The sequence below is a fragment of the Ornithorhynchus anatinus genome, chromosome 6, assembly GCF_004115215.2.
Source record: "Ornithorhynchus anatinus isolate Pmale09 chromosome 6, mOrnAna1.pri.v4, whole genome shotgun sequence".
NCBI classification, from domain to species: domain Eukaryota; kingdom Metazoa; phylum Chordata; class Mammalia; order Monotremata; family Ornithorhynchidae; genus Ornithorhynchus; species Ornithorhynchus anatinus.
Window position 1 is genome coordinate 14814529 of NC_041733.1, and position 17073 is coordinate 14831601.

The 17073-nt window shown below is 46.9% G+C and overlaps 2 protein-coding genes across 3 annotated transcripts in view; one reads left to right on the forward strand and one right to left on the reverse strand.

Annotated features, from left to right (window-relative positions):
• LOC100081056 (ES1 protein homolog, mitochondrial-like) lies at positions 1-11514 on the reverse strand. Of its 2 annotated transcripts, XM_001513618.4 has the most exons (5): positions 11431-11514; positions 7796-8122; positions 4259-4430; positions 1955-2156; positions 1-998 (listed from the first exon to the last, which is right to left on the reverse strand). In XM_001513618.4, the coding sequence occupies exons 2-5, from the start codon at positions 7901-7903 to the stop codon at positions 794-796; spliced, it is 687 nt and encodes a 228-aa protein (XP_001513668.1). In that variant the 5' UTR covers positions 7904-8122; positions 11431-11514; the 3' UTR covers positions 1-793. The 2 variants fall into 2 exon arrangements, with proteins under 2 accessions (XP_001513668.1, XP_039768353.1); XM_039912419.1 differs by lacking the exon at positions 11431-11514 and having other exon boundaries at positions 7796-8279.
• LOC100084527 overlaps positions 11014-17073 on the forward strand; it is a 24635-nt gene continuing 18575 nt past the window's right edge. Inside the window, exons 1-2 of the mRNA XM_007671582.2 lie at positions 11014-11207; positions 11503-11616. Coding sequence (XP_007669772.2) covers positions 11147-11207; positions 11503-11616 — 175 coding nt within the window. The 5' untranslated portion in view covers positions 11014-11146. The remainder of the gene's footprint in view (positions 11208-11502; positions 11617-17073) is intronic.

The window sequence follows — 17073 nt, forward strand, 5'->3', positions numbered from 1 at the left end:
TCCGAATCAATCGACCGTAGCTTTATTCAGAATCAGTCATACTTCTCATGGTGAAGAGCAACGTCTTGAATCGGTGTTGCTGGATCTCCTGGGACGTCAATCCTCGCAGACGCTTTCCCTGACATCCTAAGTAGGCTAAGGATCAAAGGGCCCGTTTGAAAATGAAGCATTAAGTGAGTCGACCGCAATTGATTTATAATAGTCAGAGCTGATTTAGCGTGTCTCTTCCTCAGCATAACTACGGGGAACAAGCCAAGGCTGTCTTCATCTGTTTTCTGGAACTGGATCAGAGTTCGTGATGTGTGACGGTTTGTGTCGGAGAGGGAAGAAAGCCTTACAATAAATATTTAAAACCGTAAAGCCGGGGTGAGACGCAAATTGTTCCCTGAAGGATATTAGACCTCTTATACCAGTGGCTTCTAAGGAAGATTGGCATTTACCAATGGAAATGATCAAATCTGGGTTTAGCATGGCATTTAAGGGCTAGGTAAGCCACTGTTGCAATATCTGTCGATGCTTTCATCCTGTCGTCAGCTGGTTTGGGAGAGAGAGAGTCTGGGGACGGAGACAATAGCAATCCGTGAGGCTTATGTAGATCTTCGCTGATCCTAGGGTATTTGCTTCTTAGCCGCTTCCATGACCCTAGCGAGGAACAGACTAGTTCTAAGGGAAAATTAAGCCCCCCGATCGGAGGTTTTGGAGCGCACCGACCATTATTCAGACATCCCAGGCCCATATCTGTTCATTTAGAGGCCGGACTAGCCGTGTCTCGCTTGCCAGCATGCACTGCAGTTCAGGGGTGTACTCGGGCAAGCCGTAGCACCTCTCTGACCAGCTTTCCAATTCCGTCATAGACCTCGTGGGCAGGGGCGTTACACATGTAGGCACAGGACGTTACCAGCTTGTACCGGGCATCCAGATGGATTTCGTTGACATTTCTGTTGATGTGCTTGCAGCCGAGTTCTTTGACGGCATCGGCCGTCTTGGCGTGGGGCCATCTGAAGAAATGAGGGGTTGGGTGAGTTGGGTGATCGTGGCAGACGGAAAATTAGTGAAGGGCCGTTACGTAGATTCTATCAATCTATAGGATGTATTTATTGAGGAATTACTGTGTGAAGAGCACTGTACTGAGGGCTTTGAGGGAGAACCATGTAAACGGAATTGGTAGTCGTTTTCCCTGCTCACAAGGAGCTTTAGAATCTAGTAGGTTTGACTATTTGCCTTTCGAGGCATTTACATGGCGTTTGGACACAAATGATGCACCCTCCCATTCGATCAGAACTTGAAATCTTTCGTTGCCAGCTTCCCACTAGTCCTAAAAATGATGGCATTTATGGCCACTCTATTTACTGTGTCTACCAACTCTGTACTCTCTGAAGCTCTCAGTACAGTGGTCTGCACAAAGTAAGCGTTAAATATATATCGTGGATCGATCGACTGATTGACGTGGAGGCTATTTCCTGGAGAGCTGCTACAGCACCCTTCCCGAAAGCACTGACAGACATTTACTCTCATCTCGGCTCCCTTTTGCCTTCCTTTGTTCCACGTGCAATATCTGGCGTTAAAGATTACCTGGGGTTCAGCTCTACAGACTGCGTTCAGTGCGGAGACGACGTAAACGTCCTATTTCTCCCTGAAGTCCGACAAGGGTACGAGACCGCTCAGCTACCATGCGTCGCTCTGACCCCGTCGAGGCCCGGCCCTCCCGTGACTTGTTGGTCCTAATGGGTTCTTGGGTTCTAATCCCTGTCTGCCATGTGACCTTGGGTTAGTCACTTCACTTCTCTTGGCCTCAGTTTCCTCATCTGTAAAATGGGGATTGAGACCGTGAGCCCCGCGTGGGACAGGGACTGTGTCCAACCCGATTTGCTTGTTCCCGCCCCAGCGCTTAGTATAGTGCCTGGCACATAGTAAGCACTTGATAAACATGAGCATTATTATTATTATGACTTACCTCTCGCATTCTTGGTCTTGCCCGACTGTCACCTCACAACCTGGCAAGATTTTAGCTGCCAGAATCGGAGAGATGCAACAGAGGCCTATGGGCTTCTTGGCAGCGTGAAATGCTTTGATTGTGTCTTCTACCGCTTTGGAGACTGTGCAGTTCTTGCCATTCTCGGCCCACGTGGAAAGGTTCTTAGCCACACCAAAGCCACCTGGATTACAGAACAAGGAAAGGAGAAAGAGTGGCGGGAATTCAGATTTGTTAAGAAAAAACCCTAAGAAGCAGTGTGGCCTAGTGGATAAAGTACAGGCCTGGAAGTCATGAAGGACCTGGGTTCTAATTCCTGCTCCGCCACTCGTCTGCTCTGTGACCCTGGGCAAGTCACTTCATTTCAGTGGGCCTCAGTTCCCTCATCTGTAAAATGGGGATTAAAATGGGGGTCATGGATTCTGTAGAACCCGAGTAACTTGTATCTACCCCAGCACTTAGTACAGTGCCTGGCATTTAGTGAGCGCTTCTCAGATACTGTTTAAAAAACATCACAAAACCCAGTAACTGATGGATACTAAAATGAATATTCCAAGTCCTTCAGAGGGCAAATTTTTCATGTGCAAGGAACATGTCTGATTCTTCTGTTATATTTTCCCAAGTGCTTAGTCAAATGGATTGTATTCAGCAAGTGCTCAATAAATGTCATTACTATTATTTACTTGATGCTCATTTGTGTTCTATAACTGTCTATTTTCACTTTCTCTTAACTGCTGTATATTTGCTTAACCTATGTGTGCTTGCGTTCCCCGTCAGACTATAATTAATCAATCAGTGGCACTTAGTAAGCACTTGCTGAATGTAGAACGCCGTTCTAAGTGGATGAGATCCCTCCCCTCACGGATCTTACAATCTAGCAGGAGAGACAGACATGAAAATCAGAGCCTGGGCTTGGGACTCAGAGGTCATGGGTTCGAATCCCGGCTCGGCCACTTGTCAGCTGTGTGACTGTGGGCAAGTCACTTCACTTCTCTGTGCCTCAGTTACCTCATCTGGAAAATGGGGATGAAGACTGTGAGCCTCACGTAGGACAACCCGATGACCCTGTATCTACCCCAGCGCTTAGAACAGTGCTCGGCACATAGTAAGCGCTTAACAAATACCAACATTATTATTATTATTAGGTAGGGGAAGCTACACAGAATGAAGCTACGTACAGAAGTTCAGAGGGGGTGGGGCGAGTATCACAGTGCTCAGTGGGTATTAGTAACTCTCTAAAGGGAAGGGGCTTTGTTTTATACTTTTTCTTGTGACATTCTCGACACCTAGAACAGTGCTCTGTCGATAGTGGTGTTCAGTAAATAATGTAGCTGCTGCAGCTGTCAACTCTCCAGTGAAAGTTAAGAAGTCCTGTCTATTTGTGCTTCCTTTTTTTTATGGTATTTTTAAAGCACTTGCTGTGTGCCAGGCACTGTAATAAATGCTGGGGCAGATACAAGCTAATCAGGTTGGACACAGTCCTTGTCCCACGAGGGCTCACAGTCTTCACCCCCATTTTACAGATGAGGTACCTGAGTCCCAGAGAAGTGAAGTGACTTGCCCAAGGTCATATAGCAGATTAGAAGCAGCATGGCCTAGTGGCTAGAGTACAGATTTGGGAGTCAGAGGACGGAGGACGTGGGTTCTAATCCCGGCTCTGCCACTTGTCTGCTGTGTGACCTTGGGCAAGTCACTTCGCTTCTCTGTGCCTCAGTTCCCTCATCTGTAAAATGGGAGTGAAGACTGTGAGTCCCACATGGGACAACCTGATTACTTTGTATCCATCCCAGGGCTTAGAGTAGTGCTTGGCACAGAGTAAGCTCTTAAATACCATCATTATTATTATCATGTGGTGGAGCCAGGATTAGAACCCAGGTCCTTCTGAATCCCAGGCCTACGCTCTCTCCACTGGGCCACGCTGCTTCTCATGCTTCCTGCCAAAGTCTCGTGCACTTTTTCACAGAGGAAGATAGTCGTTTTGAGGCCATCACCCTGTAGCTGCTCAGCAACTGTTCTCGTCCGTCCGTCGCCCCCGATCAGACCGTAAGCCCGTCAAACGGCAGGGACCGTCTCTATCTGTTGCCGACTTGCTCATCCCGAGCGCTCAGTACAGTGCTCTGCACATAGTAAGCGCTCAATAAATACTATTGAATGAATGAATGAATGAATGAATGAACAACCAGATCCAACCATGGGGTTTTCTCGATTCGAGGGCGAGGAGGGCTTTTCTGGCTTCCCAGGGATTGAGGGGCGAAGGTTACCTTGGGGGCATTCCTAGGGTCTTACCTGGTATGATCAGGGCATCCAGTTCACCGACCTTGAGCTGGTCCAAGTCCTGGATGTCGCCCCTCGCGATCCTGGCACTCTCCACCAGCACGTTGCGCTTCTCGTCTGAGGGCTGCCCCTTGGTGTGATCGATGACATGCATCTGGGTGACGTTTGGGGCAAAGAACGCCACCTGATTTGAGGGAGGGGAGGAAGTCCCAGTTACTTCAAACACACATGCCAGGTCTGCTTCGCTCCCTGAGAGGTAAGCTCAAAGGGCTACTGGTCCGCTAAAGATAACACCGCTGATAATAACGTTAATTGTAGTATTTAAGTGCTAACTATGTGCCAAGCACTGTTCTAAGCACTAAGGTAGGCTCAAGGAAATCAGATCGGACACAATCCCTGTCCTCATGGGGCTCACAGACCTAATTCCCAATTTCCGGATGACGTAACTGAAGCACAGAAAAGTGAAATGAACTTGCCCAAGAACATACAGTAGACCGTCCCACTTTTCCTCATCTAATAATAATAATGATAATAATTACGGTCTACGTTAAATGCTTATGATGCACCAAGCACTCTTCTAAGCACTGAGCTACGTAGGTTCGAGGAAATCCTATCAGAAACAGTCCCTGTCTTCATGGGGCTCACAGTCTTAATCCCCATTTTCCACATGAGGTAACTGAGGCACAGAGAAGTGAAATGAACTTGCCCAAAGGCACACAGCAGACAGTCTCACTTTTCCTCATCTAATAATAATCATCATAATTATGGTATCTGTTAAGCGCTTACTATGTGCCAAGCACTGCTCTAAGCACTCCCACTCCCTTCTGCATCACCCTGACTTGCTCCTTTTGCTCTGCCCCCCAGCCCCACTGCCCCCCAGAACTTATAATAATAATGATGATGGTATTTGTTAAACACTTACTATTTGCGAAGCACTGTTTTAAGTGCTGCGGGGGGAGGGGGGGGTGATACAAGGTGATCAGGTTGTCCCATGTGGGTCGCACAGTCTTAATCCCCATTTTAGAGATGAAGAAACTGAGGCACAAAGAAGTTAAGGGACTTGCCCAAAGTCACACAGCTGACAAGTGGCGGAGCCGGGATTAGAACCCATGACCTCTGACTCCCAAGCCCGGGCTCTTTCCCTTGAGCCACGCTGCTTCTCTTAAAAAAAACAAATTATGCTACTTAACGTTGGTATTTGTTTAGCGCTTACTATGTGCCGAGCACTGTTCTAAGCGCTGGGGTAGACACAGGGGAATCAGGATGTCCCACGTGGGCTCACAGTCTTAATCCCCATTTTGCAGATGAGGTCACTGAGGCACAGAGAAGTGAAGTGACTTGCCCACAGTCACACAGCTGACAAGTGGCAGAGCTGGGATTCGAACCTATGACCTCTGACTCCCAAGCCCCTGCTCTTTCCACTGAGCCACGCTACTTAAGCGCTTACTATGTACTGAGCACTGTCCTAAGCGCTGGGGTAGATACAGGGTGATCAGATCGTCCCATGTGGGGCTCACATTTTTTAATCCCCATTTTTACAGATGAGGCGACTGAGGCACGGAGAAGTTAAGTCACTTGCCCAAGGTCACAAAACAGACAAGTGGCGGAGTCGGGATTAGGACCCACAACCTCTGACTCCCAAGCCCGGGTTCTTTCCACTAAACCACGCTACTTCTCTTATATAAATATCTGTCATTTTACTTACTTAGATTGATGTCTCTTATTTGTCTTGAGATCTATCTCCCCCCAGCCAGACTGTGAGCTCCCCGTGGGCCGGGATGGTCCCTCTTTACTGCTGCATTGTATTTTCCCAATCGCTTAGTCCAGTGCCCTTCCCGCAGTAAGCGCTTAAATAAATACCATCGAATGAATGAATGCGTTTGTTTCTCCTCTTCTTGTCCCAAGAGAAATTGGGAAGCTAAATTTGATTTAGGGAGAGATTTCTTTTTCCCCATCAGAGGGCTCCCTTTAATAACGCTAGAGCTGCCGTCGGCCCAGCGGCTACCGAAGAAAGAGCTTTGAGGGATGATGCCAAGCCAGACAATCATCAGTCCTCAGGTTTATTTTGGCCAAATTCTTGAGGGATCTCAGATTCTCTACCCGAATCGGGGATAGAATCTGCCGTACGAGCTGGTGTAGTGTGTGACCTTGGGCAAGTCACCTCACCTCTCTAGGCTTCAGTTCCCTCATCTGTAAAATTCATTCAATCGTATTTATTGAGCGCTTGCTGCGTGCGGAGCGCTGTACTAAGCCCTCGGGAAGTACAGTTTGGCAACAGGTAGAGACAATCCCTACCCGACAACGGGCTACGGCCGTGAGCCCCACTGTGGGACAGGGACCGTCCAACCCGATCTGCTTGTATCCACCCCAGCGCTTAGTATAGCGCCGGGAGCATAGTGAGTGCTTAACAAATATCACGGCTTAGTGGAAAGAGCACGGGCTTGGGGGTCAGAGGACGTCGGTTCTAGTCCCGACTGCGCCGCTTATCTGCTGTGTGACCTTGGGCAAGCTTCTTAACTTCTCTGTGCCTCGTTTCCCTCATCTGTAAAATGGGGATCGAGACCGTGAGCCCCAGGTGGACAACCCGATTACCTTTTATCTACCCCGGTGTTTAGAACAGTCCTCGGCACATAGTAAGCGCTTAACAAATACCTTAGTTATTATTACTGTTATTATTATAAGTATGAGGAGAGGAAAAGAAAGAAGAGGAGGAGAGAAAGGGAGAGAGACGCAGAGACAGGGGCAGAGAAAGAGCAAGAGAGGGAGAGAGATAGAGGAAAAGAGATAGAGGAAGAGAGAGGTGAGGAAGGGGGAAAGATAGAGAGAGAGAGAGAGACAGACAGATCCTGGTCAATTTTGATCGAAAGCTTGGACTCGGGACCTCAGCCGTCAGTGTTCTAATTTTTAATTTATGCAGCACAGAGAGAATCGGAGAAACAGAACCTCGGTTCAGAGCGTGGGATTTTCAAGACAGCATTTGTAAGAGAAGTTGCCCAGAGCAGTACAAGAAAATAACTCAGGAGAATTCTAGTCTAGGAACTTGAAGGCAGTAGCTAAAATCTTTCAGGAATATGTAGGTTATGAATATTAAAATGCATTTAAAATGTACCTTAGACAGTACAGTTCTAATTTCACAGTGGCTTTTCAATTGGAAAGGTTCCCGGGCAGATGGTGAATGAAGGTCTGCAAGTCAGAGAATGAAGTCCACTAATGCGGACAGGGAACGATCTGTTTACTGTTTTATTGTACTCTCCTAAGTGCTTAGTACAGCGCTCTGCACACTGCAAGTACTCAATAAATACAGTTGAATGAATGGGTGAATGAAGTGCAGTAGCATTAAATTCAAGATCTTCAGTGACGGGAGGAAAGGTGCCTGGCTGTAGTCAAATCCGGGTTAAATCTGGGGAAGGGGAAGAAACCCCATTTTTTTGTCTCATGGAACCAAGGTACCCAGAGACCCAAGCGGATTCCCAGAAGGGGGAGGTCATTAGGCGATGGCAGAGAGAGAAGAGGATGGAGAGGGACAGAAGCGTCAAGCCCTCTTCTTACCTGTGCTCCATCTCTACTGAGATGCACTAGGACAGCGGAGGCTTCGTGGATTTCGCTGCCGTCGTAGACTCCGCAGCCGGACAAGATGACAGCCACTTTCTTGACCATGATTCAGGTGAGGGGTCGCGGAGGAGAAGCTCGTTCTCTGTGCTTCTGCTGTGGCGGCTGTTTCTCTTCGCACCAAGTTGGAGGCTTTTTATAGAGGCGTGAGACCGTCCTCCTCCTGACAGGCGGGGCTGCTGCCGCTCGCTACCGACAAGAAGTGTCCAGTTTCAGTCGACCGTATTTCTTGAATTCACAGGAGATGGACCCGGGACATGTTCCTTTCTGGGTTAGGAGAGGCAGCTTAATGGATTTCTGAAATCTGCCCCGAACTTTTTTAGAAATTAGTGATCTGTATTTGTGCACTGTCATCGTTACAGTTCTGTTTCATTTTAAGTATGATCGAAAAGGGTGAATCTATGCCAAGCTCCATTCCCACTTCCTCGTTCAAACTGCAGGGGAAAAACCCAACCTTCAAAGTTTGGACATTTTATTCTCTTCCCTACTCTTCCCTGTCCCACCCCTTGGGATATTTAACTCTTTCTCAAACAGTGGGCAATTTTTGGCCGAATAATTCCCCACTTGTAAAAACGAGTGGGGGAGGAGATGTGATTTCTCTTCTTTAAACAATTCAGTCGCTGCGTTGATAAACCTGGTCAAGACTTAAATGAAATTCAGGAAATTCTCAATGAGATTTCTGAAGATTGGAGACTATTAGTCACGTTCTGTGCCCATCTGAATGGTGAATCGAATATACTCAAGCCCTGGCAAAGGACCCATGCCCCCTTCAAGGCTTGCTCAACTGTAGGTTACTAAGCTGACTGTAGGTCAATCAATCAATGGTATTTATTAAGCGCTTACTATATGCCGAACAGTGTACTAATTACTGGGGGGAGTACAATATGACAGAGTTGGTCAGCACATTCCCTGCCCACAAGGAGCTTCCACTCCTGAGGACTGTCCCTGATTTGCGAATTCTGGTTAAAAAAATCAGAGAATCGTGAGGCTGGATGGTAATTTCAGAAGCTGTCTAGTTCGATTCCCTCCCTGTCTCCTTGCAGGCTTTACCTAAATTTCTCCAGTGAAGAAAACTTCTGGGAAGGAATTCTTCCTCATACCTTGGTAGCACATTCCAGCCTGCACCTAACACAATTTATTATCTCTTCATCATATTTAATATTATCTAAACTGTCGATGCAAAAGGCAATATATAAATCCAAGATAATATCACTATAGTCCCTTGCATTTTAAGCTCATCTTCTTTAGTTCTTTTTCTATGATGATGGGACAGGACTAATCACTGTCTTTACTTGAACAATCCTTCAGGTGCTCGATGACAGTTAATAATGATAACAAGAATGATAATAATAATGATAAGGTCATACTGGTATTAAACACTGTGCTAAGCATTGGGGTAGATGCAGTACAACAAAACAGTCCTTGATCCACTTGGAACTCATAGTCTAAGGGGAGGGGGAACTGGTTTTTAGCCCCCATTTTACAGATGGAGAAAATGAGGCCCAGCTTTGAAATAGAGACTGAAACATGCTTTTACTCATCTCACGAAGGATATGGGGGAATCATTAGGGAAACATTTACTTAAACAGCCATAATGCAAGGCCCGGGCCACCAGGATACTGGGAGAATCTTTGTAGGCCAGGGCCCAGACTAACCAGTGTCCCGATTAAGTAGTGTGGCCTGCAACTGGCTTCCATTTGCCATGCTGCTCTCCTAACTGGCCCCGAGAGACTGCTTGCTTGCCTTGGGAAGCAAGACCCAGAATCCAAGGGAGAGACAGTTTCTTCCCTCTGCTCCCCTCAAACCCACCTTCTAAATGTCAGGCAGTCAATCGTATGTTTTGAGAGCTTAATTTGTGCAGAGCATTGTACTAAGTCCTTGAGAGAATAGAATATAACAATACAACAGAAAAATTCCCTTCTCACAACGAGTTTACAGTCTAGAGGGAACACAGACATTAATACAAAGAAATAAATTACAGATATGTAATTTACGTACAGCACTTTCCTTCCCTCACTCTGATTCCCCAGTCTGGAACGCCATCTCCCTACTCAAATCCCCCAGTTCACTGCTCTCCCTGTCTCAGAAGCCTTCCTAAAATCCTACCTTTTCCCAGAAAGTCTTCCCTGATTAATTCACAGCATCCCATTTGTGTATATTTTCATTCCTCTCCTCAGCATCTATACATTTATTTGGACGGAAAAAGTCGTTTTGTGATTTGCATTCAATGCCTTTTGGAGACATTTTGTGATTTGCATTCAGTGTCTTTTGGAGACTAACAATCTCTTGTAGTTTGGCACCAGAGGGAAACAACTCATCCAGGAGAGGTATGAGTTTATGCCGGGGGAATAGATAAATGCTAACATAAAATCATTTTACTGACGTTTCAAGGTTCCTTCATAGAGGAAGATGGTCTCCTTAAAGTTTAGGAGTTAATAATTTTAAGTATCTTTGGCACTTTTCTAGCTTAATCTGTTGGTGATTTGATTCTCCCATTATTCTTCCTAAAACACAGACAGGGCAGGGATTATTGTCCCCATTTGACAGATGAGGAAACTGAGACCTAGGGAGAATAAATAATTTATTCTGCACCGCACCACCTATCTACTGTTGAGGTTATGTTTTTGTTTTTTTGAAGGAGAAGCAGTTTCGCCTCGTGGAAGGAGTCTGGGTTCTAATCAGATGTGTGATCTTAGGCAAATCACTTAACTTCTCTGTATCTACTCGTCTTTAAAATGGGGATTAAATACCTGTTCTCTCTCTCCCTTAATCTCTGTGAGCTCCATGTGGGACTGGGGCTGCGTCTATTCTGATTGTATTTTACCCCAGGGCTTGGAATTTAGTAAGTGCTTTAAAAATACCACAATTATTATATCATAACTTTCCAAGTACTGAATTGTTTAGGGGTTTTTTCTCATTTTATTTCAGGTGTTTTAGAAATATTCTTAGGGAGGTACTCAGCTTTATAATTAGAGGTAAATCAAGCAAATCTATTTTGGGAATCTAATGGTGATTGCTGAAGAGTGAGTTAAATCTCCAGATTAGAAAATGTGAGAGCAGCACAGAAGGAGGAGAATAGTTGGAATTTTTTGTACCTCTTGCCCTTTTCTGCTCTTTCTTTAACGGGGAAATAAAATGCCGTAGAATGACAGCAAGGGAAAAGGGGCGGAGACTTTGGGGAAGACTGTCATGGGAGCAGGAATGAATATATAAAGAGCTGGGCCGAGAAAGGGAGAAAGAGAGAAGGTACAGGGGGTAATTCAAGTGGGAGCCGGTATCTCCAGAAAAACCATGACATCAGGAGATGAAAATTCACTACATCATTCTGTAGGCCTTCTGGGGATTTCGGCAGGTAGGAATAAATGGCATCTCTCGTGTGGGTTTAGGAGCGTGTAAAATGATGTACGGTTTAACACGGGGTTCGAGTCAGGGAGGTTTGCGAGACCGTGTTTTTTAAACATTCTCGTGGCTCCGTTTTGTTTACAGACTTATAAAGAACAGTCAGTTCCTAAATGGAGGACACTTGAGAATCAACAAAATCTTGAAGTGTTTGTCTGAAAATCTCAAAGACTCACTGGTGTTCTCTCACTCTCCCAGCGTCTCGTCTGCTCCAGTGAGATTTGACATTTTCCTTTTCCTTTCGGCAGGATCCCTCCTCCTAACTGTGAATTCGTACACTTTCACCCGGGAGGTCCCTCTGATCCCCAGCACGGCCGTCGGGGTGCTCCTGGTCGTCTTAGCTGCTCTCCTGGCGTATGCAGGTAAGGCGGTGGGCGGATGCAAGTCTAAAACTGAGCTCGACCTCAGCCGCCTCCTTCCTGTTTTGATTTGGGCCCTCTGGCTCGGAGAGTCGGGTCTATCTGAGGACACGCTGGCCGGTTGGCCGGGAGAACGCGGTCAGATGCTAACCTTGCCAGCCGTGAGGATGCTTCGGATGGAAACGTCTAACAAAAAAAAAGAGGCGTGTTTATTTCATCTGGCATTAGAGCCTATTAAGAAATGCTCTGCAAGAATTCCGGCGGGGGCACATAACAGGATGTTGAAGGGTGAAAACCATGGAATATATTTGTGGTTGGAAGGAAAGGTTAGAGAAAGGATTGGCCATTCTGAGTCAAGATGAAGTGACTCATCTACATCCAGTAGAGGGAAATAAAGCCAGCGACTCTTCAATCTCTTGTCCTTCCTCTTTGAACGTGACAGTGAGGAGGGGGTAGTTTTTATGCTGGGCTTCTTCAGGCCGCCAGAACGTACACGTGAACTACTAATAGTCCCGATGGCTCCCCTTGCTTGGGAGTTCCAACGAGAGTTTCCGATTCCCATTTCGAGGATCCAATCAAAGTCTCTTCCTTCAACTGTATTCAACATTTTTTTCTTTAATCCTGGAAATCTTTACCAAAGAAGGGAGGGCAATCAATAGGAGTTAAAACTTCTGGAGGGCAGGAATCTTATCATCCGAGTGTTTGCTCCCAAGAACGTAGAACAGTTCTGGGACCCAGGTGGGTTGCCGATAAACCTACCTCGGTTCGAATCCCGGCTCCGCCGCCTGCCAGCTGGGTGACTTTGGGCAAGTCACTTCACTTCTCTGTGCCTCAGTAACCTCATCTGTAAAATGGGGATTAAAGCTGCGAGCCCCACGTGGGACAACCTGATCTCCTTGTATCCCCCGGCGCTTAGAACAGTGCTTTGCACATAGTGAGCGCTTAACAAATACCACCATTTAGTTATAAACGGTGAGGCCTAGTGGATAGAGCACGGGCCTGGGAGGCAGGAGGACCAGGGCTCTAATCCCAGTTCCACCACTTATCTGCTGTGTGACCTTGGGCAAGTCACTTCACTTCTCTGGGCCTCACTTACCTCTTCTGTAAAATGGGGATTGAGACAGTGAGTCCCATGTGGGAAGGGACTTTGTCCAACCTGATTTCCTTGAATCTACCCCAGCATTCATTCTGTCATTCACTCAGTCATATGTATTGAGTGCTTACTGTGTTCAGAGCACTGGGCTTGGAAAGTACAATTCAACAATACAGAGAGACTATCCCCGCCCACACTGGGCTTAGAAGGGGGGAGACAGAAACCAAAACAAGTAAACGGGCGTCAATATGAATAGAAATATAGATAAATACATATATCCATAGGTGTATATATCGTACAATGCCTGGAAGCGGGGAGACAGACATCAAAACAAGTAAACGGGTGTCAATATGAATAGAAATATAGATAAATACATATATCCATAAGTGTATATATATGCCTGGAACATAGTAAGAGCTGAACAAATACCATAAAAAAAGTGATGAAAATAGTGTTGATGATAATGATGATGGCTGAATTAAATCAATCATCCTGATTAACCACTTACAGTGGGCAGAGCACTGTACTAAGTACTTGAGCACTGTACTGAGTGGCTGAATCATTCTTGGGGCTCTATGGGACTAACTACTCATGGAGTTGTTAGTCCCAAGCCTAGTGGAAAGAGCCTGGGACTGGGAGGCGGAAGACCCGGGCTCTCATCGCAACTCCTCCACTAGTCTGCTGTGTGACCTTAGGCAAGTCATTTCACTTCCTCTGTGCTTTCCAGTTCCCTCATCTGTAAAATGGGGATTAAGCCCGCGAGCACTGTGCGGGACATGGGCCGTATCCAACACGATTATCTTGTATCTAACCCAGCGCTTACTAGAGCGCTTGACGTGTAGTAAGTGCTCAACGACTACTAATAAAAACCAAACGCCAAAGAACAAAGAGAAAACAAGAATAGGGCCAAGAGTGGTACAACAGGCTGAAGGTGGGAAGCAGAAATGGGCTAAAAGTGTCACTATTTAATAATGTTGGTATTTGTTAAGCGCTTACTATGTGCAGAGCACTGTTCTAAGCGCCGGGGTAGACACAGGGGAATCAAGTTGTCCCCCGGGGGGCTCACAGTCTTAATCCCCATTTGACAGAGGAGGGAACTGAGGCCCAGAGAAGCGAAGTGACTTGCCCAAGCTCACACAGCAGACAAGTGGCAGAGCTGGGATTCGAACTCACGACCTCTGACTCCAAAGCCCGTGCTCTTCCCACTGAGCCACGCTGCTTCTCTTGCTTCATCCTCTCTCTATCTCCCATCACCAGAGCTGTTTCACCGTTAGCAACGGTAACCTCGTTGTGGGAAGGGAACGTGTCTGCCAATTCTGTTCTTATCGTACTCCTCCAATCCTTTAGTAATAATAATAATGATGGTATTTGTTAAGCGCTGACTATACGCCAAGCAGTGTTCCAAGCGCTGGCATAGATCCAAAGTTATCAGGTTGTCCCCCCCCCCCCCCCCCGGCCGTGGGGCTCCCGGTCTTAATCCCCATTTTACAGATGAGGTAACCGAGGCACCGAGAAGTTTGGTGACTTGTCCAAAGTCACGCCGACGACAAGGGGCAGAGCCGGGATTAGAACCCACGACCCCCGACTCCAAAACCCGGGCTCTATCCACTGAGCCACGCTGCTTCTCGGTACCGCTTAGTCTGTTACTACTTGCTGTTGCTTATTAGTACACCGCTTAGTACAGTGCTCTGCCCACGGTAAGCGTTCAGTAAATACGATCCATTTATGGATTGAGTGGGATCGGCAGCAGGAAGGTGTAACCCGGCCTTCCCTCCCGACCCTCTCCTACTGCCACGTTCCCTGTTGCGGACTGACATCCGAGATCATTTCCTCCCTGACCGTGGACTGTTATCTGAAGGCCGTGGAGGATTTGGAAGTCGACATGAGCAGTAAGGGGCGAGACCAGGAAGGGGTAGAGAATGACTCTCATTTGAGGCAGGGAATGTGTGTTGACTGTTGTATTACATTCTCTCAAGCACTTAGTACAGTGCTCTGCACACAGTAAGCACTCGATAAATATGACTGACTGACTGAATGACTCCGTAGTCCCAGCTTTCCCCGCCTCTGTTGCCACCGGGGTTGACCTGGGGTCGTTATCCGTGGCAATCGATCCATCGATCATATTGATCGAGCACGTAGGGTATGCAGACTACGGTACTAAGCATTTGGGAGAGACTGTAAGCCCGCCATGGGGCAGGGACTGTCTCTATCTGTTGCCGATTTATACATTCCAAGCGCTCAATACAGTGCTCTGCACATAGTAAGCGCTCAATAAATACTATTGAGTGAATGAATGATAATAACGATGGTATTCGTTCAGCACTTATTACGTGCAGACACTGTATTAAACCCTGGGCACTCGGTAGAGACATTCCCTGCCCAAAGTGAGCTTACAGTCTAGAGGGAAGCAGCGTGGCTTAGGGGGAAGAGCCCGGGCTTCGGAGTCAGAGGTCACGGGTTCGACTCCCGGCTCTGCCGCTTGTCAGCTGTGTGACCGTGGGCGAGTCGCTTCACTTCTCTGGGCCTCAGTGACCTCATCTGGAAAATGGGGATTAACCGTGCGCCTCCCGTGGGACGACCTGATTCCCCTGTATCTCCCCCAGCGCTTAGAACAGTGCTCGGCACGTAGTAAGCGCTTAACAGATACCAACCTTATTATTATTAGAGGGGGAAATAGACATTTATGTAAATAGATCAATTACGGATAAGGACATAAGTGATGTGGTAGAAATAGAGTTCCCTACCCGTCAACGGCACCACCGCCCCCTCAGCCGAAACCAAGCCTGGAGTGGGTAAAGCCCGCCAAAACTCAGGTGGCCGAATGCCAGCCAAAATTTCATAACCATCTGCCCCAACTGGGACATCTGGTCCCGTTGCTCATGGCCGAGGCTAAATCTGGTCACTCGAGGATTGCGGACAAATGATTACTCACCCTACGTACACTATCTAAAATGAGATGTTTTCATTCCAGGAAAGAGCTTTGATAGATTAAACCTTCAAGCCTCTGTCCCCTTGACTCACAGAGACCAAATCTAACCTGGCCCATTTTTAATACTATGTTAAAGAATGATAATAATGGGGGTGTTATCGTTAAGCTCTTATTACGTCCCAGGAACTATACTAAGCACGGGGATGGATACAAGCAAATGGGGTTGGACACTGCCCCTCTCCCATGTGGGGTTTACGGTCTCAAACCCCGTTTTCCAGATGAGGTAACCAAGGCACGGAGTAGCGAAGTGACTCGACCGAGGGCACACACCAGACGAGTGGTGTAGCCGGGATTAGAACCCATGACCTTCTGACTCCCAGGTCCACGCTCTACCCACTATCCCGTGATGATTTCCGAAAGATAGAAGAGCCTTTCTGGTGCAATCCTCTACTTCTTCCACAAAAGGGCATTCGTTCAGTTCATTCATTCGGTAGTATTTATTGAGCACTTACTAGGTGCAGAGCACTGTACTAAGCGCTTGGAATGGACAAATCGGTAACAGATGGAGACGGTCCCTGCCCTCTGACGGGCTCACGGTCTAATCGGGGGAGACGGACGGACGAGAACAATGGCCATAAATGGAATCGAGGGGATGGACATCTCATTAAAACAATAGCAAATAAATAGAATCGAGGCGATGTACATCTCATTAACAAAATAAATAGGGTAATGAAAATATATATGCGGTTGAGCGGACGAGTACGGTGCTGAGGGGAGGGGAAGGGAGAGGGGGAAGGGCAGTATGCTATGGGCTAAAGTACCGGGATTATTCTTTTTTAATCAATCAATCAGTGGTATTTATTGAGTGCTTATTATGTGCAGAGCACTTTACTAAGCACTTGGGAGAGTACTATGCCACAGAATTAGCAGACACATTCCCTGCACATAATGAACTTGCTTTTTAAAGGCATTTTCCACTTGTGGGGAAAACATAGATAAAAAAACTGATCTACAAGTCTGGGGCTAAAACACTCAATCTCCACCTAAGAGAAATCAAGCTGTAGGTAAGCCAGGAAGGTAAAAGTCACGAGGAATTATACTTTTTGAGCCTATTTGTAATAAAATGATAATAACGTTGGTATTTTTCAGCGCTTACTATGTGCCAGGCACCGCTGTAAGCGCTGAGCACTGTTCTAAGCTCTGGGTGTTTACTGTCTTCAGTTACGTCACTACCATCGCGGGTAAGTATGGGAACGGGTGAGGAGAGATTGGAAACGGTTAAAAGGTTGGGAAAACGGATAGATAGAAGGAGGTTGTTGCGGCCTAGTGAGAAGAGCATGGGACTGGAAATCAGAAGACCTGAATTCGAATCCCACCTCCACCATTTGTCTGCTGTGCGAGTTTGGGTGACTCCCTACAACTTCTTGGTGCCTCAATT